This window comes from Prunus avium, chromosome 4 (genome assembly GCF_965620075.1).
Source record: "Prunus avium chromosome 4, drPruAviu1.hap1.1, whole genome shotgun sequence".
NCBI classification, from domain to species: domain Eukaryota; kingdom Viridiplantae; phylum Streptophyta; class Magnoliopsida; order Rosales; family Rosaceae; genus Prunus; species Prunus avium.
This window is the reverse complement of record NC_142287.1, coordinates 37,897,469-37,920,322: the sequence shown is the minus strand read 5'-3', so window position 1 is coordinate 37,920,322 and position 22,854 is coordinate 37,897,469. Positions and strand designations below refer to the sequence as shown.

Here is a 22,854-nt window from a genome sequence, read left to right as displayed (position 1 = left end):
ACATTGGCCCTTATTTAGTCTGTTACCCGAGGTTGCCAACCTTTTGGCAAAACTTGGGAATCACCAGACACCCCGTATTTTTACAGACTTGTCAAAATGAATTTACAACTGAACAACAAAAGCATGAATCAAAAGAAACAAAAGATGAAAATCGTATTTGTGGGAACCTGCACATTCACTGTTTTTATATATAAATTTTCAAAGTTTGGTTTCTAACAGGAGAAGTATGCCATGCTAATGTGCCTTAGATGATCCGCATCTCAGGAACTCTGGGAAGGTAGAGTAGAAATTAGTATGATAAAATATGATAAAGTGATCAAAATGAAGGATCATTACTTTCAATGGAGATAATGAAAAATCACTTCACCTTTTGCTCTACTATTCAACCCCAGCCTGGCTGAGGACGTCAAAACATATTTTATTGTCTAGGAGGAATTACGCTTACTTGTGGATCAACAAGTTGGGAGGCCATTCAAAGATAAACAAAAAATTTTTTTAAAGAAAGAGGAGTAACAAAAGAGAAAGAAGAATGGCATGCGCAGAGATGGCAAGCATAGCTACTTATCTATTGCCAATTCATTCATGTTAAATTGATTCACAGATAAGTAACAGCCATACATTTCATCTGAACGAGAAATTTATGCTATAACGGAACACAAAAGTAGAACAACCAATCCTTTCATTGTTGACTACACAAGCTCGTACGAACTCTGGCACTTGTCCTCTTCCTCCAGAACGACAACTTGCCCTCCTTCCTTAGCTTTGAATATTGAAAATGAAATACCTATCTCTCTTTGTTTCTTTTTTATGTGGTTATTTAAAAAACTGGACATCCTTCAACCTTAATACCTGGGGCAGTGGGGCATGTTGCCAAAGGACAATGGTCAAGTTCAGTCCCCCACCATTTCACATTGTAGTTATTGTTCTGCAAGGCAAAGAAGAGTAGGACGCCCATAAACGCTGTCCCAGCATCCAATGCTGCAGATAGGACATAGTTGTATTTCTGCCACCAGCGCTTGTGATATTTGAACACGAAATAGTTGAAGATACCTCCAGTGATGAGCCAGCTTGCTATATTGGTGGGAGTTGCAGGCGGCATCCCGGCAAAGCCATAAGTAATGACTGGCATGTTTATCAAGGGAATCCATTTCTTGTCCGGGAAGATTTTGCTCAATATCCAAATTGGAACTGGCAAGAAAGCTCCCACAATGAATAGCCATACTAAGTTCCTATACAGTCCTCCAGGTCCAAACAGCCGCTTTGGTCCAATCAAGCCCCAAATAACAGAAGCATCAAAGGTGACTTTGTATTTTGGACAAGTCCATGGGCTGTTTGGATGGAGGGCATCAATATCGCATAAGTTCTCAATGCTCTCCAACATCCACCATGCGACTGCGAGGTTCACAATACCAGCAACCAGAGTTCCCACCAGCTGGAGACAAACGCACAAAGGCAATGTACTGGAATATCAGTTTAACATAACTTTGACACAAAAAGGGGAATACCTTTTAGGAACAGAAACAGAAACAGAGGGGAATACCTTTTAGGAACAGAAACAGAAACAGAAATGCCAAGTATGACTTTCTGTGATGAAAATACCTGAGCTGTGTACATGCACCGAGGTGGAATCTTCATATAGTGCCCAAGTTTAAGGTCAGATAGGAAAGAGAGCGCATGCACGGTGCTGATTCGTCCATAGATTTTGAACAACAAGTTTGCAATTGGTTTTCCTGGTAGAATATACCCAATAAGGAATTGTGCTATGATGTCAAATCCAGGTTGCTGCAGGAAAGCCACAAGAAGTGTTTTTCAGAGGTTAAAATGGTATTTCGCAGTTGTTTGTGCACCAGTACTGACAAGAACAAAGATGAGGAAAGAAAGAGTCAAGAAATCAGAGAATTACTTGGTTGGTGGTTGCTTGAATGACCCCAACTGGGAGGGTGACAATGAAAGACAAGACAAAGCCAAATAGCAACCCCCACCACGGCAGCTGCACAACTTCTTTCCATACAAAGCACATTAGCAGGGACAGGGCGACGCTCCCTCCTAATAGGATGAGGAACCACCACTGAGGCACTTGTTTGTAACGTTGCATCAGTTTTTCATGGATATCCACTTTCACATTCTTCATTGCTGATCTGCTTTGCTTCAAAATAGCACTAGGAAAAGGAAAAATCCAGGATAACTTTGTCAGTTAAGTATGAACAATTTACTCAACGTATCCAAGGTTAGGTAACTTGCTCTGCAGACGGCAACAAATTAATAACAATAGTATGAGTGGAGAATGGAACTTAAAGTTTAATTGAAAGTACCTGCCATGAAACAGTGCCACATGAACGAGGGTTGCTGAAAATCTTGCAAATCCTGATCCAATGGATAAAGCGAAAAGCGGGCTAAGATAGAGCTTGCCGTAACTATTATAGGCATCAATGTTAAGATCAAACTGGGGAGTCAAGATCTTGGTAGTGTCATATTTATGGCCACTAGAGGTGAATAGCTGGTTGGAAAATATAGGGAACTTTCGAGCATCGAAGGTGTTGAACTTCCAGTAGCAAACAGGGACAATGACGTAGATGAACAAGACAAATCCAACCCCAACGTTGAGAATGGAAGTCCAGGGAGTGACGAGGGGGCTGCCATGATAAGCTGAAATCCCAGCCCAATCAAGGGTGAAAGCACCAACCCCAAGTCCATGGTAACCTGAGCCAATTTGCTGAGCTGTGACACTGTGTGGCCAAGCCCAGCAGACCCATGAGAAGAAGGTCAAGATCGGGAAAAGGTAGCCAGGGAGTGCATAATAAGCAAAGCTTGCTGCCATAGCAATCAAGAAAAATTGCATCCGCGTAAGGCCTTTTGCTTTATTGTCCTTTTCATGGAGTGCTCTGTTAAAAGTTTCAAAAGAAACAGCAACAAAGTCATTTTGATGCGATCAAATTCAAGATTATATTACTAGACCAATAACAACATACATTCAAATTCTCTACTTTAAGTTTATGCCATTGCCAACTAAAAGATCACGATTTAAGAAAGGCACATCTTCCACTTGACCTTATTTATTATAAAGATTACAATTGTAGCGTTATGCGTTCTGAAGGAATATTACTCCAATCTGGCAAGACGGAGAGCATGAAATGAAACAGATTCTCAACCATTGAACATGCAGCAGCCCTTGGCTTATGACTTCACCATTCACAGGGAAACCGAAAACTTTTACCACAAATATCTAAAACGCGAATTAGAACAGGATTCAACCATTCTGGCATCACCCTCCAATTTTATGTTGTTTTGACGAGTCAGTTTAGCAGTTTAGCAGTGAGTTGAAGGAGGAGAAAGGTTTTCAACTTTAAGCTATTTTATTATCTTACATTTATCTCTCAATCTCAACAACTAAACGGAACAGAACATTGAATAAGGAAGACCAAGTCATACCTAAACAGAGAAACCTGAGCAAGGTTGGAAGGCCACCACATTTCAACGGGGTCAACCAGGAACCTCCTAAGAATCCCTGCCCATCCATACCCCAATATCTGCACATCATCAAAAACCCAGAAATTCAAACAAAAATTGCAGCAATTATTCACAAATCTTTGGCTTCTTCATGTTTGCTAGCCTCTACCCACAAGTATAATTTTTTTTAAAAAAATTTCTGAATTTGAAAGGCTATTTCTTTATTAACTAAAATTGCCTGACTATTATTATATATATTTTCTTTTTGGAGAACCCAAAACACTGATTTATTGAAATTGAATGCACGGCAGCCTGATAAGGCCATTCATGGTCATGGGTATCTGCTATATATAAAAATTTCCAAAATCTCTACTCAAATATAAAATTCAAAAGATTACTAGAATACGTTTTGTTTTCTTAAAAAAAAAAAAAAAAAAAGAAGAAGAAGAAAGTGAAACCTTCCGAGTTCAGTGAAAAGAAAAGAAACGAAAAGAAGAAATAAAAAACTGAAGAGAAAGTTGAGAGAAAGGAAGGGTTGTGGTTGTGAATTAATTAACCTGAGAAGTCAAGACGATGATGAGAGCAAGAAGAAAACTCAAGCTCTGCTTGTAATAGGCCTTCATAATGGTAATGGCACCAATTGAATAGGCATCACCCCCACCGTAAGAAATCCCACAATTGGCAAAAATGGTGATGATGACATGCTCCTTCATGTTGAAGGGCCCAGGATTCAAGCTGAAGCTCCACCCCAGGAGGCTGTACTGGCGCTTAGGGAGGGTGGAGGCCATGAACTTGCCGATTGGCAGAGCAGCAATTTGCATGAGAATGGCAGAGATGCTGAGGGGCTGAGTACGGAAGGTGAAGAAGGTATTGAGGAAGATTAAGATGATGCATGTGGTTAAGCCCAAGAACCACGCCCTGAACGTCATGACAGGCATTGAAGGGTCGTCCGTCTCAGGCACCACCAAGGCCACCTCTTCTATGGCGCATCTCTCATGATCTTCACTGCTCAAATTAGCCGCCTTCTCGGGGTCCATGTGGTTCTTGGACGCCATTGAAACCTCTCTCTATTTCTTTCCCTGTTTCTTTCTTATCCGAGAAACTGAGAAAGAGAAAAGAGCAGAAAAGAAACAAGTAGTCTGTCTGCGTCCGAAGACTGATATGTGATTATGTGTTAGAGGCTTACAGGTCCCGTACTTGCTTCGGGGTTGGAATTTAGTTACATATATATATATATATATACACACACATAGATGACAATTATGCCCTTAATTTCCTTTTAATGATGTTGCAAAAGTCTCACTGTCCTCGTTCTAGCATACAATAACAAATTTAAATGCTAATAATAATATATAATATTAGCTAATGCGTCATGCATTCTCCAAGACGGATTACATATGCCCTTGCTGGAGGCTTTCGTTCATTTTTCAGACAATACATGTATGTATAATTTATACATATGAGGTCATTTCTTCGAATCTTCCTTCTTAAATATCGTATCGTATGTATTGACAAAATAATACATGTGCGTATAAGTTCAGCTACAAAAATAAAATAAAAAAGGCATGCATGTCTTTTTTTTCTTTTCTTTTCTATGCATTGAAATTGACAAACAATTAATGTCCTTGTCATGATTTGATTTGGTTTGGTTGGCCAATAATAGCACTTGGTTGTAATTACAAATTTTACCGCGCCCGTGTGCAGCAATTTCCCTGAGGGCGTGTGGCATGTTTTCGTACAAACGTCTCAATCTCCACTAAAAGCTACCTTCCTTTTACAGGTGGGCTGCCACGCAAGATAAAGTCCACGTCAGACCCATGGGCCAGTAACATTGCCACGCAAGATAAAAAGCTCGTGTGCAGCTCAAGCTGTTCGAGTTCTATAAAGCTAAACATTATGGGATCCACGTGGCATAACGTTTGACCTCCCCATTGCGTAAGAATTTTTGGAATCAACAGTGCTCTGCGTTGAACATTTGTTTTGGCAATTTCATGAAGTCCGCAATTATTATTATTTTGGGTTGGAATTGCAGAGTAATTATTGGCCTCCAATGCAAAAGATAAATTCTACTTTAGGTTTAGATATTAAATTAGCGAAAAGGGAAGGAAAATTGTATGACAGCAAGGCAATGGTGGTAGTGGATTCGATCATTCATTTGGGATTTGGGATTTGGGATTTGGGACTTGGGAGTGGCAACGGCAACGGCAATGGCCAGGGTTGGTCGCCGCAACTTTACTGCGCGTGTGAACATCACGTGTCCTCGAACGCCTTGCACACAATTGCCTTGTGTTTAGCAAAAACCATCTTTGGCTTCACACATGATTTTTAAAAGTGGGACCCGCATTAATCGCTCCATGTCACACCTAGGTCTGTCCTTATCCAACGTGTTTTTACATTCGAGCATAAATCAAATCTATAATTTGTTCAGATTTCACATAATTGAAACATCATTTTTATCACAAAAGCCCAGTAATTTGGGCTCGTGAATACCACGCACTAAACACATACCAGTAATTCGAGCAGATTCAATCAGCCCACTATCACACTCTGTTAAAAGTTAATAGTTTAAAAAAAATAAAATTACAACACTATCTATGTATTATAGGGATTTGAATTTGAAATTATTGATTTGCAAGTCAATATTATTTTTTCATCGGATTAAGTCATGCTGGCAAAATTAATAATTTATAGCAATGAGCTTAATATCGTTTGTATAAAATTATTATAAAATAAAAAAAAGCATCACTTCAATATTGTATTTTATCTTCTTAAATTTGTGATGTGATATTTTTAGATTATTCAACATAATTCCTGCAAATCAATTTAGGATTCCCAATTTGTGCCAGTTGTTTATTTTTTCTTCTACTTCTTCCTAACTTGAGTAACTTACGAACTGACAATGATATTATATATCTGTGATATTTTCAAATTTCTGCTGGAAAGAAATTAACAAGAAAAGGAGCTAGCTAGTTAGTGTGGAAGTGTGGCAGTTGGATTGAATGTCCGATGTGAGCGTGTGTGACTGACATTCACATTGCCATTGGAAAGAAGAATCGAAGGATATCACAATCACAAACCAGAGTCTTCTGCGCTCGCTTCCATACGCGGTGGCGGTGGGGCCCTACAGTAGACTTTTGCAAAGAGACCAAGACTAAGTTGATTTTGTTTAATTTAATTTAATTTAATTTTATGGAGAAATACTAAGAACAATCAAGACTAAGTTGATGAGATGGACCCCCTTTGCAGCATTTTATGCAGAGCGAGCAAGAGGACGGACACATGGAGGACTCCGAAACCGTTGGTTTTGCAAACACAGAGTCACACAGTGACTCGAATCGAAAGAGTGGAGGAGGAGGGCCCCACCTCTAGGAGTGGACCCCCCAAGTCCTCTCAACTCATAAATTTAGGGTTGACTAAAATCAGCAGTTGAGATTCATTGAGCACTCACCACTCTCCTCCCTCCTCAATCTCCAAAACATAGATACAAAAGTAGGCATGCACTTAGAGCATCCACAGTGGTGGGTGTAAATTCGGGGGTGTAAAGTCACTTTTACATCTCCTTTACACCTCCCGGGGGTGGAAATATGTTTTTTGCTCCAGTGGGGGGTGTAAATTCGGGGGTGTAGCCGTGGGTCCCAGCTTTTTATGTTGACTTTTCTTCATTTTTGTTATCTTTTCTTGGGTGGGTCCCGCCTGCAGGGGATGTAAAAATGAATGTAAATATACATTTTATTTTACATCCCCATGGTAGTGATGTATATTTACATACATTTACATCTCACCATTGGAGACGATTCTGATGACTCGGGGTGTATATTTAACATACACCCCCATATACACCCCCCACTGTAGATGCTCTTAGATTTGAAAAGATCACACCACTGGCACTGATAAGTTAACACACGTGTTTTCCATCCATATATAATATTAGAGATCGCATATCACAAGAGTTAATTAGGGTTCTCTTCATAGTTCAGACTTTCATCGTAATATTAGTTGCAAGCAACGGCTGGCACTCCTTTGTAAAGAAAGAATAACAAAGATCAGATATTAGATGGAGAAATAGAGCCTTCGATAACTTCATCTCTCAATCATTAGATGGATCCAAAACAAATCGTATATATATAATATGTACTTCATTATATCTTTAATTATTAGATTGATATCTAAAGTTCATTCCATTTTATTGACTCATCCATCCGACTAATATCGTTATTATTAAAGATGGAAAGGAAAAAAATGGACTCGCACCGTCGTAAGTCAAAATTACAAGAAATACATATATACAGAGGATAAAACATATCAACAAACTTTATGCATCTTCCAACACCACCATTATTATTATAACTCGCTTTTAATCTGGCCTGATTTTCTATTAATTAGTAATTAATGTTTTGTTACTTTGTTTTTGGGTTTGTAATTGTTGCGTTACAGTCAAAGTCTAGTCATAAATATTAACTCTTCAAGGTTGATTATATATAATAGGAACTCAGTAGGGAGAGGGGATGATAATTGGTGGTGGGCCGATTCCAACTAGGTTGATTAATCCTTTCATGGCATGAAATGTTAAGACTGATTGCATTGCATGTACCAATTATTTATTAGTATGAAGGTATAATTATTATATATATATATCCAACTTACAAATTTAACTAGGACAAGCAACACGACGACTAAAATAGATACCAAAACACACGCAATATTGATGCATGTATATATATACAACTAAACATTCAAGCAAACTTTAAGGCATGCTTGTTAGCTATACCCTACGAGTGGCTGGGTTGATAAAGAAGGAATCTGAATAGGTATGTATAATTAGGGACAAAGAATTCCATCCACATGGTGGTCGTGAACCAGAGTGGTGATATAGAAAGAAAGAAAACAAGACATTGCATCTACCACCTGCAAACAAAAATAGGTGGGCCTCACCCTCACTGCATCATGTCTCTTTCTAACTCGAGCCAGCGACATATTCCATCCAAAAACACAAGCCAAACTAACAAAAAGAAAAAAGAAAAAGAAGATTCTATTTCTATCTATCTATAGGGTTTAAAGCAGTATGTTTCGTCTGTCACCATTCGATGAGGCCCAACTTATATGTATAAGTGGACTGCCATTCCCATTGAGCCTGCTATGAGTTTATTAGGAGGAGGATTCCAAGCCTCAGAAACCTGGCAAGCTAAGGATCATATATATGTATATATGCACGCTCGATCGCTCCACCTACCAGTCTATTTCACCTTTCGGTTAATCAAGATCTCTCCATCACATTAGCTTTATATATATTCCACCAAATTCACAGTGGCCTTGTGGTCCACTGCTGCTGTTCAGTTGCTTTGTATATATATATATATATATACTTCACATTTCACAATGAGCATATATATGTATGTGTGTATCAATTCCAGGAAGAATAACTGGATAAATGTTATTTTTGTAAATTCTTTCATATATGAATGCGTCAGTTTGATGAATGTTATGTTCCAAAACTATGGGAGGCTGTGGCTAGCTAAGCTATATACAGCAAGCCCAAATGAGAATGTTAAAAACGTAACTAGGTTGGGCAACGAATACTTGTTAATTTATGGGTGATCATCTGCAGCCTCCTCCTCACAAGTCATGGTCGCACTAGAGTAGAGCAGCAGCATCAACCATCAACCATCAACCATCAACCATCAACCATCAACCATCAACCATAATATTTCTTCCTTTTTAGCTAGCTACACTACAATAGACGAACTAGGTAGATATGTTCCATCCATTTGGACCAATTATTTCCATATTCTCTTCTGGATGATATCGAGTGGCAGAGCAGAGGGATCTCATCATTACAATTGACAATTGTGTGGTCACTACTACTCGTGACTATGTACGGCCTGACAAATATATATATATATATATCTTTATTGTATGTAAGTTGACATATCTAGACCACCACACACCAGCGCAGCCAGGAGGCATCGGCATCTTTAACGAGACGAGTGGCTCATGTGCCATGGGCTCTCTCTTGAATCTTGATGAGATGCTTTTTAAAGGTGGTGCAAAACTATACAATTCCGTTGGGTTTTTCCTCAGCCATTCACCACACCTATTATTTTGACTTTGTTTCCAATTTCTTCCACTGCCTGCACTACTCGTACTAATTTGTACCCTTTATAGTATTAGAGCCACTGCACTTGATTTCTGCCCACATTCAATTAGTATATAGACTAGTAGTACAACGTATGTCCAACCTTCTCTTCTCTTTTTGGCCTGTCATTCATATAATATATGTCCAAGTCCAAAGCTCAAAATTTAAATTCTAGATTCACCAGCTTGCCTACATTTTCCTAATTAAGCCCACCATAATATTGTTTCATTTCATTATCCCAAAGATCCTCAATATATACCTTCGGTACGTACCAATAATATATATTTAACTTCAACCTGTCTCAAACTGCTTTACATTATTTGTCACTTCTGCCTTATCTCTTTTATCTGACAAGAGTTTGAGGCAAAAGCAACTTTAAAAAAGAAAGAAAGAAAAAAGATTGGGCGTAGTAGTCAATCTGATCATGAAAGTTGAAATTCATTAAACAGAGAAGGTCCAGTAGCAGAGAGAGTCTTGTTCCCAGATCTTCACATCTAATAATTCACGCAGAATCAAATTAAGGAAGAGGCTTCTTGACTTATACGTCACTTGAGTAGATACACCAAAAATTCACAAGTTTAGAGATAGCTAGCTAGAGCATATGCGATATACAAACTTAGGCCAGAGGGAACTCATTATTGTATGACTACATATACTTCAAACCTCAGACCACAGACAGCAATTTAGACATAAAATTACACATAGTATGCCAAGAAAGGGTGGCATAGACTCTTAATTTTAGGTTGCAATATTGTCTCTTATTAGTTACCGCACATGTACGTAGAAAATTGCATATATAGGGAGGCAGCAGGCAGGCATATCTTACTGCATGCTTACTAGCTAGAGTCATGCTTTATTTATTTATAGTCACATAACGGAGCAGGCATTAGGGTTCTCATCACTGAAAATCTGCGGGGAAGGGTAAGAATAATCCGCGTAGAACTTTGTTGGCCAATATTCGGTCCGCTTGATATCAAACTTGTTATCCTCTGATCCTTTGTCTTCCTCCCCTTCTTTCTTTTCTCCTTCTTTTTTCTCCTCTTCTTTCTTTTCTTCTTCCTTCTTTTCTTCTTCCTTCTTTTCTTCTTCCTTCACAATGGAAACCTGCTTTCTGGTTTTTTTATACACCTCCTCAGCAAGCTTGGCAGGATCCACCACACCTTTTACTACAACCTTATCGTTAGCGACGTCTGTTTCCACTGACTCCACACCTGCAATAACACATTCCTCAGCAAGATGCATATATGGTTATCTGTATATGTTCCAGTAAGATTCATACCAATAACTAGTTACTGTTCATTCTTGGATATATAAAATAGTAACTATAGCAGCTAGCTTTATTTATAGTTGGATGTGGATTTTGTTTTTCAACAAGTTAGGCGGCCCTTTATGCACATTCAGAAAATATACCCTCGGGACTCGGGCGTCCTGCTGTTAGGTTGGGATGGCATTCTTACCTACCCCATCCTCCCAGGCGTTAAATCCTATTGCTTACACCAGCAAGGGGTCTGAATACATATACCCCTCTCGCTATGAGGAGTTGTTTCATTTGAATAAAATTACCATATATATAGTCGGTAAAATCATATTTTACTTATTGACAGAGTGCATAATATATAATGGATATACCTTTGATCTTTCGGATTCGCTTCTGTAAAAGTTGAGCGCATGCTTCGCAGTGCATTCGAACTGTTAATACCACTGTAACAACAGCCGGAGGCTGACAATATATATGTAGATTGAATTAATAAGTTACTGGTCAGATATATGAAATTGTACAATTAATACCCCTCACAAATAATAATATGATTATATATCTAAATCAAATAATTTGATTCTTAAAACAACAAGGTCAAATTTTACTAATTAAGCATCATCTCTCTCTACAATTTTGATTTCTTGGTCTAACTACTTTGTCTTCTTTCTGTAACCTAACTAGCTAAGAGACTTGTGTCTAAATACAATTTTGATTTCTCGAATGCACGCCCCAGTTTACCTAATTAGATATATATTATACTTGTTTAAAGTTGATGCAGTAGCAAGGCCCAAGGGGCAGGAGGAGTAATGGTGGACATGTGATGCCAACAGACGCAGCTCCCAATGGGAGGGAGTGGGGTACATATTATATATATAATATATGATATATACAATACAAAAAGATCCTGCAAATACACGACAAGCAGCAGCCTCGAAGCCAAGGTATTGCGAGTACATGCATATGCAGATTTGTTTATGATAGGTGTGTTGTGTTTAGTTATTTTTAAAATTATTGTATTAATTTATGCCTATATATACTGGTTTTCATGTACCCGTGAGTCGTGACACCCAAAATGGATTGCTGCAGTGCATGTTGTAGTTTGTAACTTTGTACGTACAACATACAGCAGCTTGGCGAATGGTGGATGGTAAATGAATGGTCAAAACCCTTAGCTTAGCAGCATAAGTCTGGTCCCTGTGGAGGAGAGGTAGCTAAAGCTAGACCGAGTGGTGACTAGTCTTGTGAAATGTGCCTTTTCTGGTGTGGAGGAGGAGAAGGTGGAGGTGGTGGGGTATCATTTTGAATTGTTACTTTCATGTCAGCATATAATTTAAACAGCATTCTCAAAATTCACTGTTTTAGGGAACTGTGATGTGTGAGTCGTGCCCATCCATACCCTACGTAAAATTAATTAATTTAATCAACTTCTGTTTATCATATCAGTTCCAGTAAAGGGTGATGGGTTAACATCTGATATTAATTATACTCTAATCTCGTATTATGGGTGGTAAAGTTAAAGTTAAAGTTAAAGAGAGGGTGAGTAAAAGCAGGTTTTGAAGAGAATTACCTCCTCTTTTTTCTCTTCCTTGTCAGCTTCTTTAACTGGTTCTTCTTTCTTCTCCTCGGGAGGTTTGGGTAAAGGTGAAATGAGCTCCACTTTCTTGCCGCTTTTCTTTTGTAATCTTTCGCACACCTTTATGGGGTCTGCCGCTTTGCCTTTCACCACCACTTTGCTTGCCTTACTGTCTGTCGTTACATCCTCCACTCCTGCACCGTCCAACCACAACCACAATTTCACCGATTACCTCCTAGGGCGTGAATTCTATTCTATATTTGTACACCTTTTAATTTCTTTTTGATTAGTTTAGGAATGAATTATATATTACAAAAATGTTTTCTTCAAGAAAAACGTGCTAAACATGAACTGCCCTCTCTAACTACATCAAATTGAATTACGTATACTTTCCTAGCTCATTAGAATTCAAAACTATGAAAGGTAAAAATATAGAAAAAGAAATCGTTACCTTCAAAACCCTTCAAGGCTCTAGCAACTTTCCTTGCGCAAGCTTCACAATGCATATCGACCTTGAGTAGAATCTCCGGAGGCTCTTCTTCTTTCTTTTCTTCCTTTTTCTCTTCTGCTTTCTTTCCGTCTTTGCCTTCTTTCTTCTTTTCTTCCTCCTTCTTCTCCTCTTTCTTCTCCTTTAATTGGTTTCCAGTCCACACAGAAAATATTAAAAATCAATTAAATGCCATTTATACATGAAGCTACAGAAAGTAAGAATGTGTAAATACTATTACACAAGAAACAGTCGGAAGCAGGACATCAAAAGGGTCTAGTTTGCAGACCCAAAGAGAAGATCCATGAAATGAAAGCACGATTGAAGAAGTGGTAGATCAAGATCTCAACCATAAACTACTGGTGTTATCGATTAACGATACAAAGAAATGTATATATATATATATATATATATATATATATATATTTGTTAGTGTTGGGAGATGGGAGAAAAGAGATACTTACTTCACCCATTTCTCTGGTGACTAAACTTGTTGTGCAATCTGCAGCTAGCACCCAAAATATAATGAAGAGTAGAGTAGACTCAGTAGAGTAGAGTAGAGTATGGTATTCACAGTTCACTACACTCTGTGGTTTTAATTAGCTTTCTCACTCCTCTCTCTAGCTCTTCAATCTTTCTCTCTCTCTCTCTCTGTCCCCTTTGGCTTTGGGGTCTTTTGGGGTGTGGTGTGGGTGGGGAAGGAAGGAAGCTAAAGGACATTTAAGTTACGTGAGAATTCTACATATCTGACGTGGAATTGTTTAATGCAGACTAGATTACCGTCCTAGCTGACTCAGCTTCTCCCAAATTGCCCCTGCTTTGCTTCAAAATGACTTGCATGGTGGGTGTCTTCATGGTACTGTTCGTATTAAAGGCAGGGTGGGGACAAAAATCATTTTAGCCGGACAAAAAGGGAAACGATGGTAATAAAAGGGTTGGCTTTCTATCAACATATAAAATGTCATTCATTCAATTCAATTCCTTGGTCAGGAATAAAATTTGAATTTGATAATTTGAATTCATTGTCAAATTAAAAATGTTGATTCAATTGGATAATTTTCTACGCCAAAAAGCAATTTAATGAATACATACAAACATACGATATGATTTCTTATGGAAAGGTTTAACTTTAATTATAAAGCAAAAGACCAAAGCTAGCTAGCTGATCTGTGTAATTATTGCTTTGATATTGATGAGATGTTTACACCGTCTTTGCCGTCTAAAGGCAAAGGGTGAGGCTAAACCCTGAATTTCTGATGATAAGGTAAGGTTCTCCTCCTACATCACTGGTTAACAAAGTGCAGATAAGACCTTTTTCGAATCAAATCAATCAGATTATGGTTTTCAACAATAATCGAATCATTAAGACTGTTTTTGCACAGCTAATTAATTTGGTCATGTTATTTATTTTACAAGGAAGACAAAAGTAAAAACCAATATGTGATTCCTGTGGAGGAAAAGAAAAAAGAACCAAGTATATTATATATGTGGCGCAGGGAAATAAGGCTGTCACAGGGAGGGAATACTAATAATAATAATAATAATAATAATAATAATAATAATAATAATAGTAGAGGATGGATGGACGGAGGGAGCCCAAAGGGTCCCAGGGTTTTGGATTCTAAGCCTCAAGTGATGATCGTGAGGACTAAAGTCTACAGCCCAATTCAGTCTCTTTGGTCTGGGATAGAAAGAAGAATCATTCATCAGGATCAGTATCTGGAAAGGGAAGAGGCTCTTTCGCTTGCTCTTTGCTTTGGTGGTGGAATCCAGTGGGACCCATCTCAGCAAAACCACTCGCTGAGAGAGAGACTCATGATGGCTAGGTTATTTTTCTTTTGTGTTTATTTGTGAGTGTCTGTGTGTTTCTACATGCATGTATCTGTAATTTGTGGTATTGTATTGATAAACGTAATCGTCATCTATAACTTTCTCCTGACTAAGGTGAGGCCATCCATTATTTATTCCATGTCATGAGTTTGCATAGCCAGCAATCAATCAAAACAAAGAAAATAAAAGAAAGGAAAATGAAGTTATTGGTATTTATTATTTGGAGGGTTTCTTGTCTTTACCTAACCAAGTTGGCACCCAGTCAATCGGCTCTTCATGTGATTAACGAATTAAGCGCCTAACAATCAGGAATTAATGATTGATCATAGGTATACATGCATGAGTTGAGGTTATTAGTGATAGGAACTGGATGATTAGTACGTGGCTTGCTGTCTGTAATATGTGCGCCTAAACGTAGGCTTAACATGCATAAAACAAGAAACGGGAAATAAGCCAAGAGAATGAGCTTTTTATATGGATGCCAGGATGTGGATGGATCAAAAGCTGATTGTGATATTAGAATCCCGAAAGCAAAAGCTCGGGATAATTCACCATTCCTAAATTGACAAGTGGTGGCCGTGGTCCTTGTACTTCCTTGCAACTTGAAAGATGACTCCCCTCCCCTCGAACACACCCAACAAATAAATAATTATTTTAAAAAACAAGGGGAGGCCATTAATTTAAGCTGAAACTTGACCATACAGAAACCCAATAACTCCTCCATCTACTTTTCGATATAGCAATACATAATATACATTATACATGCTAAGCCCAGACTTTACAGGTTGTTGGTAGGCTCCATTACCCAAGAGTTTGCCCTAGCTAACCTCCTTCAAACGTTTCCCTTCCCTTGTGTCGGGTGAATTGAATTGAATTCTCCATTTTTTTCCTTTTTGGTAGTTCAACATACAGGTATACGTTAATATGAAGAGCAATTACTCCCTTCCCTTGGATATACATATTCTGTATGAACAACACACCAATAAACATAAATGTTCACTGAATGAAATGTGTAGTCTTATTTGTTTCGATGTAACAAATAGTTAGTAACAATGCACTAAAACAAGAAAATAATTGCAAGGGAATTTTAACTCAAGTGATTAAGAACATTTATCGATACACCTGAGATCCTAAGTTTGATATATTATCCCCACCCAATAACGCTTGTATGGGCTTTGTCAGTCCTACCTTGACTTTACCTTATGTTTTTAAATATTGGACCCGACCCAACCCAACTCTCAATGCCCAAAGGGTTCTTTCGTGTAGTAAAGAGTTGGGGTTGTCCAAGGTGGGTCTATAGTGATTAGCACAAGTTTGGGGTATGGAGTGCGAGAAGCAGGTGGCCCAGCCCAATTTTGGACATATTGAAGCTAAGGCCATTCTTAGTAGGATTATTGGTGAGAATTGTCGGCACCAGAAAAGTTCGTGAGGAATGCATGGTGCAAAAACCTGCCCAATCTTTATCCCCACTTTTTATGACTTATCACTTTTTTATTTTTTGGGGTCAATTTTTAAGACTTATCACAAACACCCTCTTTATCTCTTTGGTGGGTAGAGGAGGAGGGTACAAATGACAACTAGAGGAATCTCCATGTGGCATGTGCCATGTGGGGGTGGGGTGCAACCTTGGTGCATGATCCATAATTGCACTTGAGAGACTTGACCATTACTTTGGAATCAATGTGAAGTTGTGTGCCACATGTCATAAAACTAAGGAGGAAATTGGGGGGCAGAGAGGTTTTGGTAACAGGAAAATTGAACTCGAAATAATGTTGGCAGGTAGAGGCGAGTTCAGTTTCCCTGTTTCCATTTCTCCTGTTCCCATATGTTTCTTTCTTATTTTGTTGACATGTGTCCTCTAACTTAACAGAATGTTAACTTTGTTAAGTGTCATTTTTATTAACAAAATATTAAATGTTAAAATAAATTTATTCAAAAGCACGGTAATTTCATCTTCTCCGGCACCCACTACCAACCCCAGGCAGCAGCGATGGCAACATATCCAAATCCACATCTATGCCTTCATCTTTTATGGTCCCTTCATTTCAACAAACATGCCCTCTTTTCCCCTTTCTCTCTCTCTCTCTCTCTCTCTCTCTCTCTGTGCACCGCCACACCAGATCCAGACCCTCACCACGTCCTCTGCCTCGACATTCCCAGGGTGGAGGGATATCCGATTCTTTAAGTAAAAGAAAACTATTGTTTTCTGATTTGTGAGTGAGGATTGAAAATTGAAGGAAGTTGTTCTTCGCATGTCCCACAAATATTCTTCATGGCCTGTCTATTCCCAAATCAATGCAATCCAAAGACAACAACGCCTCCATGAAGAATATTGACAATTGTGTGGTGCAACATATTTATACAGAAAAGAACTATGTGGATGATTGTCTTGCCTCTTGGAGCTACCATGTGGACCTGGGATTTTATGTCTTTGCGACTCCTCCGGTTTGGGTGAGCTCTATATTGGCTGATGATGTCTCAAGGGTGACTAGAACTCGGCTAGTCTGTCCTGTTTAGGCTTCTTGTTTGTCTCAAGGGTAACGCCTCCATGATTGCATCTATAAAAATAAAAAGGGATTGTCGGTGGGGTGGTTGTGGTGGGTGGCGGTTGAGGTCCGGGGGGTGGCTGTTGCGTTTTATCTTTTACTTCAATTTTGAGTTTTTTAATTTATAAATAATTTAATTCAAAGTTAACAGTGTTTTGTGGCATGTTAAGTGAGGACACATGTCAATAAAATAAGAAAGAAACAGGTGGGAACAGGAGAAATGAAAACAGGGAAACTGAACTCAGCAGAGGCAGGCAGAGGCAGGCACTCCCTCCCTTGAAGACTACCAAACTATCTGTAAGCACTCAATTATGATTAGATTAGGATGCAAATAACTCTACGTTGGTGAAATATTTACTTTAAAATAATATTTGGAAGTTGGAAAGTTCGGAGGGTGAATCAAAGCCAGCACATGCAAATACGACACTTCGCAACTTTTAGCGATCGAAGAAAGCCACCATTACTACCCTTATATAACGACAGCTTCAATGATCATACCATGAAATGAAATCAACATCCAATAACTAAGTGTTCGCATCCCATTGGACCTTTGTGTACGAAATACATTGTGCTCACATCTTTCCACTCTTTCTTAGCAAGCAATTTTTCATAATTTATAAACTCATAATAAACATCTTGAATCAAATCAAATCTTGCTCCTCTCCTTCTCTTCCTCTCTGCTCTCTCTTCCACCGAATTCCTCAAGTTGGTCCCCTGAGTTCCAGTCCCATTCAATCATTTCAGTTGAGGTTCAGATCTGAGACACGCACTCACACTGCAATGGCAGAAAAAGAAAAGGTTGGTAATTGTTAAAGTTTATGTTTTCCTCTTCTTTTTTTAGTGGTTCAGTTCAGTTGATAACAAGTAGATAAACCCAGTTGATGATTTTGCCTGGCTCGGGCGTAGCTAGCTCTTATTTAACTTTTGTGGCTGCTATTTTTTTCAATCTCCAAGACTCCACCGAGTTTTGTTCTTGATATTGTCAGTTACTCATCATGATTCTTCCCTGTCAGAAGTCAGAACCTCATTCCACTTGTTTTTGTCTACAAGCCACAATCCATCCATAAAGTTTCTTACTTTCTCTTCTTCTTGGGCACCACAGCAGGTCCAGGAGCAGCAGCCATCTTGATTCTTGTATATAATATTATTATTTGTTTGTTTTTCTGAAATTCTTAATTGTAATCTGCTTATGGTCCCCTAATTGTAAATGGGTTCACTTCAGGTGACGACAATGGTGCTGAAGGTGGACCTTCAGTGTCACAAATGCTATAAGAAAGTCAAAAAAGTTCTCTGCAAATTCCCTCGTGAGTCTCTCTATCTTTTCCTCTGTATAATTACCTCCATAGACATAGTCACATAGACATGTTAAAACCAAAAAGAATGTAATTAAACTGAGTAAATGTGTGTGTTGTGGAATTGGATTTTGTGAACAGGAGAAATACGAGACCAGACATACGACGAGAAGCAAAACCAAGTGGTCATCAAAGTGGTATGCTGCAGTCCAGAGAAGATAAGGGATAGGATATGCTGCAAAGGTGGGGGAGCTATCAAGAGCATTGAGATCAAAGAGCCTGAGAAGCCCAAACCACAGCCGCCCAAACCACAGCCACCCAAACCCGTAGATCCCCCACCAAACCCTCCGCCTCCGCGTGTTCCTGCATGCCACCCACCGCCTAAACCAGTGAACGTGAACGCGTGCTGTATGGATTGTTACCATGGGCATCCTGGTGGGCCATGCCAGACTGGCTATGGCAGAGTAGCCCTATGCATCCAGTATGATGGTTACTATGGAAGGCCTGTGTACGACAGTTGTGGCGGTTGCAGGAGCTACAATACTAACTATTGTGTTGCCCGCTCTGACTGTTGCAGTGAAGAAAATCCCCAAGGCTGCACAGTCATGTGACTGGGAATATGGTGCACTGCGGAAGTTCATTTGGGTTTGGAGTTTCAGGGACATAAATTATATATATGTAAATCATCTTCAATCTTGGGTCATTTTATGTTTAATTAGCAGCAGTCCAGTCTCCAGTGTTGGCAGTTGCGGAGCAGGATTGTTACTCCAAGGGGTCTTAGTGTAAAAGTTCGGATATTTTTTTAAAGATGAAAATAACACACTAAAAGATAATTTTCTATTACTTTTCTCTTGTTGTTCTATAATTCTACACATGAATTAATCAAACCAAACAGTCAATCAATTTTTTAAAAGAAACAAATTTTATTAAGACAAATAAATAAACAGGGGGATGACAAAAAGTCCATCACAAAATTAATCATAAACCCTAAATTCCAACAAATCAAATAATCATCTATAGTTATCCAATCCAATAAATCATGCACACACAAAATCATCAATATTCATCCAATCCAATAAATCATTATTCAATAAAAATATTAGGCATTATCATCAATTAGAGATTTAGAGTTTACAAATTACTTGAATATGAGCTTTTCCATACCACCAGCTAGAATCACAAAAGATCTCCACCTCCTAGAAACACAAAAAACCCCATTATATAATGACCCAAAATATTAAATTCCTCAAAAATTAATAAAAGAATGTAGCACAGAGGTTTAAGTACACTAAGAACAATAAATTTATAAAATCAGAGATGGAGAGGGAAGAGAATGAAAACCTGGTGAAGTAAGTCAAGCCCACAAGCCAAATAAATGAGGCTCCAAACGCAGCTTTGAACCTTTTCAGCCATGTTGAGGGTTTGGGGGTGGGGGTGGGAGATTGAGTTGGGAACCTAGTGTAGAAAATATAGAATTTGGGGGTTTTATGAGTTAAGTATCGGGTGGGTTTGGGGGGAGTTGCTGGGCCAGGTTATTTTAAAAACTTCTTGGGTCAAAACGACGTCGTTTTGCCCAGGAAGTTTAAAAAAAAAACAGAACAGAACTTTTCTTCTTCTTCCTTACGCAGCTAATTTCTTCCTCAGGAGAAGCATCGAGCACCTGGTGTGCAGTTCCAAGGGGTCTCTCCCCCAACTCCAAGGGACCTCTAAGCCAATTTCCATAGCTTCCAAGAGGTCGTGCGACCCCACTGACCCCACTGTGGCTCCGCCCCTGAGTGTTGGTGTTGGTTTAGTTTATAGGAGAAAAAAAAGTGGTCAATAAAGTTGGTTGTTGATGGTGGTGGAGGACTAAGTCACAATCAGGTTATTATTCATTGTACCTACATTACACGAAAATGAATGAAGTCGCTGCTGCTACAATTTTCAATGCAATAATAAACAAGTTTCCATTGCACAACTGCTGCACTGCTCTGCACATGCTTTTTCTTTAATTACTTCATAATGTGTGTTAGTTGTTCATTTCATATCATTTAAAGTTTTAAAATAAGGGATGCTACTATACTCCATAAACACCCTCATCCCAATCTCCACTCTCCACAATCCACAAGAGGAGAGTGAGAGGTCCAAGGCCATCATATTTTCCCAGTCCAATTCTGTGGGGTTAGTTTGACCCATTTCAATTGTTTATATATACAATTAAGAGATATCATTCATCATCATCATTTTGATTATAAAAGATCAATTTAGATATGCGTGTAATGACTTCGTGGAAAGAGCTTAATATATAAAAAGGGTTGATCCGTACCTTTATATTTGTTTTGTTTTCATTCCATTTCCTAATTCTCTTTTTATGTTTGTCAGTTAGTTTAACCATATTGGCTGTCTGTTATTAAGTTGCTCGTCTTGCTATGCTTAAAAAAAGAGAGACAAAATTCAGCGAAAGCCAAAAAGCCCATAATGCTACTGGTCTAAACCAAGTTCCATCTGGGCAGGGTGCCCAACTTGTGATGTGGGCATGTGGCTTGCTCCTTCCATCTTATCTTCTTCTTATAATGCCCCTTGGATAATATGTATGAACAACACACCAATAAACATAAATGTTCACTGAATGAAATGTGTAGTCTTATTTGTTTCGATGTAACAAATGGTTAGTAGCAATGCACTAAAACAAGAAAATAACTGCAAGTCAATTTTAGCTCAAAGTGATTAAGAATGTTTATCGATGCACCTGAGATCCTAAGTTTGATATTTTATCCCCATCCAATAACGCTTGTATGGGCTTTGTCATTCCTACTTTAAGTTTACCTTTTGTTTCCAAATGTTGGACCCGACCCAACCCAACTCAACTCTGAATGGCCTAAGGGTTCTTTCGGTAGTAATTAGTAAAGAGTTGGGGTTTTCCAAGGTGGGTCTATAGTGATTAGCACAAGTTTGGGGTATGAAGTGCGAGCAGCAGGTGGCCCAGCCCAATTTTGGACATGTTTGAAGCTAAGGCCATTCTTAGTAGGATTATTGGTGAGAAGTGTCGGCACCAGAAAAGTTCGTGAGGAATGCATGGTGCCAAAACCTGCCTAATCTTTGTCCCCACTTATTATGACTTATCACAAACACCCTCTTTATCTCTTTGGTGGGTAGAGGAGGAGGGAGGGTACAAATTTATTAAATTGTAGAGATGAGAGTCTGGTCTCTCTCTAGGAGGAGGACTTTACCTTACGTGATAAGTTTTTCTTTTTGCACGACATCAGATAGATTGGCCTTTCGCTTCTATAGTCCTCTTGTAACCACCAAGCTACCAAACACTTTATAAATGCAGGCCATCAATTTTAAATGAATTTTTTAATTCTTAGAATCAAATCAATCAAGGAGACAAAACTAAAATGGACAACAAAATTCCCATTATAATTATATTATTTCTGAGTGTGAGAGTGCAAATTATGGATAGCTTCTGAGACTGAGAGTGCAGATTATGGATACCTTCTTCAACTGGACAAGTTGTCAATCGTGATGCGTGACATGTACTATTGGCTTAGTTGTCTATAACTCAAACCAAGCTAGCACTATTGGCCTTTGTCATATTAAGAGAAAAAAGACGACTCGGATTGAATCACTTGCGTGCGTATGAAATTAGTACATTTCAACGGCTATCTGAGCAACCAGCCACAGTTTTCTCTTCTGGAGCCCACTGTTTTTGAATTTTGATCATCCATATGATATTCCTGCGCCCAGAACATTACAGATAATATATATTGAAAACCAAATTAATTCCATATATATATATATATATTATAATATAAATATATCTCATCTGCACTTGAGATCCCGTGTTTGAAATCAAAAAATGAATCACATTTACTAGTCCAAGATGGGTGGCACCTACTAGGTAGAGGACTAGGTCTAAAGACAGCTGGAGGATTCTCCACGTGGCATGTGCCATGTGGGGGTGGGGTGGGGGGTGCAACCGTGCAATGCAATGCAATGGTGCATGATCCATAATTGCACTTGAGAGACTTGACCATTACCTTAGAATATAATTTTACTTCGTTTTGCTTTGCTTTGAGGGTCTCATTGAAATAATGTTGGCAGGCAGAGGCAGGCACTCCCTCCCTTGAAGACTACCAAACTATCTGTAAGCACTCAATTATGATCAGATTAGGATGCAAATAACTCTACTTTGGTGGAATATTTACTTTAAAATAATATTTGGAAGTTGGAAAGTTCGGAGGGTGAGGTGGGTGAATCAAAGCCAGCACATGCAATACAAAACTTGGCAACTTTTAGCGATCGAAGA

The 22,854-nt window shown here is 38.7% G+C and overlaps 3 protein-coding genes and 1 long non-coding RNA gene across 7 annotated transcripts; 1 reads left to right on the top strand and 3 right to left on the bottom strand.

Moving 5' to 3' along the window:
- Nucleotides 1-545: 545 nt before the first annotated feature.
- OPT3 (oligopeptide transporter) lies at nucleotides 546-4,664 on the bottom strand. Of its 2 annotated transcripts, none has more exons than XM_088251709.1 (6): nucleotides 4,005-4,664; nucleotides 3,430-3,527; nucleotides 2,313-2,882; nucleotides 1,904-2,159; nucleotides 1,541-1,782; nucleotides 546-1,460 (listed from the first exon to the last, which is right to left on the bottom strand). In XM_088251709.1, the coding sequence occupies exons 1-6, from the start codon at nucleotides 4,500-4,502 to the stop codon at nucleotides 818-820; spliced, it is 2,307 nt and encodes a 768-aa protein (XP_088107835.1). In that variant the 5' UTR covers nucleotides 4,503-4,664; the 3' UTR covers nucleotides 546-817. The 2 variants fall into 2 exon arrangements, with proteins under 2 accessions (XP_088107835.1, XP_021828107.1); XM_021972415.2 differs by having other exon boundaries at nucleotides 546-1,432; nucleotides 1,600-1,782.
- Nucleotides 4,665-10,097: 5,433 nt separating this feature from the next.
- On the bottom strand, nucleotides 10,098-13,599 carry LOC110768616 (heavy metal-associated isoprenylated plant protein 7). The gene is made up of 5 exons (XM_021972419.2): nucleotides 13,363-13,599; nucleotides 12,863-13,040; nucleotides 12,406-12,605; nucleotides 11,210-11,300; nucleotides 10,098-10,791 (listed from the first exon to the last, which is right to left on the bottom strand). The coding sequence occupies exons 1-5, from the start codon at nucleotides 13,369-13,371 to the stop codon at nucleotides 10,448-10,450; spliced, it is 822 nt and encodes a 273-aa protein (XP_021828111.1). The 5' UTR covers nucleotides 13,372-13,599; the 3' UTR covers nucleotides 10,098-10,447.
- Nucleotides 13,600-17,340: 3,741 nt separating this feature from the next.
- On the top strand, nucleotides 17,341-19,409 carry LOC110768594 (uncharacterized). Of its 3 annotated transcripts, XM_088251701.1 has the most exons (4): nucleotides 17,341-18,072; nucleotides 18,377-18,408; nucleotides 18,497-18,578; nucleotides 18,711-19,409. In XM_088251701.1, exons 3-4 carry the CDS (start codon nucleotides 18,506-18,508, stop codon nucleotides 19,175-19,177), a joined length of 540 nt encoding a protein of 179 aa, XP_088107827.1. In that variant the 5' UTR covers nucleotides 17,341-18,072; nucleotides 18,377-18,408; nucleotides 18,497-18,505; the 3' UTR covers nucleotides 19,178-19,409. The 3 variants fall into 3 exon arrangements, with proteins under 3 accessions (XP_088107827.1, XP_021828077.1, XP_021828076.1); XM_021972385.2 differs by lacking the exon at nucleotides 18,377-18,408 and having other exon boundaries at nucleotides 17,349-18,072; XM_021972384.2 differs by lacking the exon at nucleotides 18,377-18,408 and having other exon boundaries at nucleotides 17,362-18,072; nucleotides 18,708-19,409.
- Nucleotides 18,240-20,536, bottom strand: LOC148295389 (uncharacterized). The gene is made up of 2 exons (XR_015835150.1): nucleotides 19,908-20,536; nucleotides 18,240-19,762 (listed from the first exon to the last, which is right to left on the bottom strand). It is a non-coding gene; the product is annotated as an uncharacterized LOC148295389 (long non-coding RNA).
- Between the last annotated feature and the right edge of the window lie 2,318 nt (nucleotides 20,537-22,854).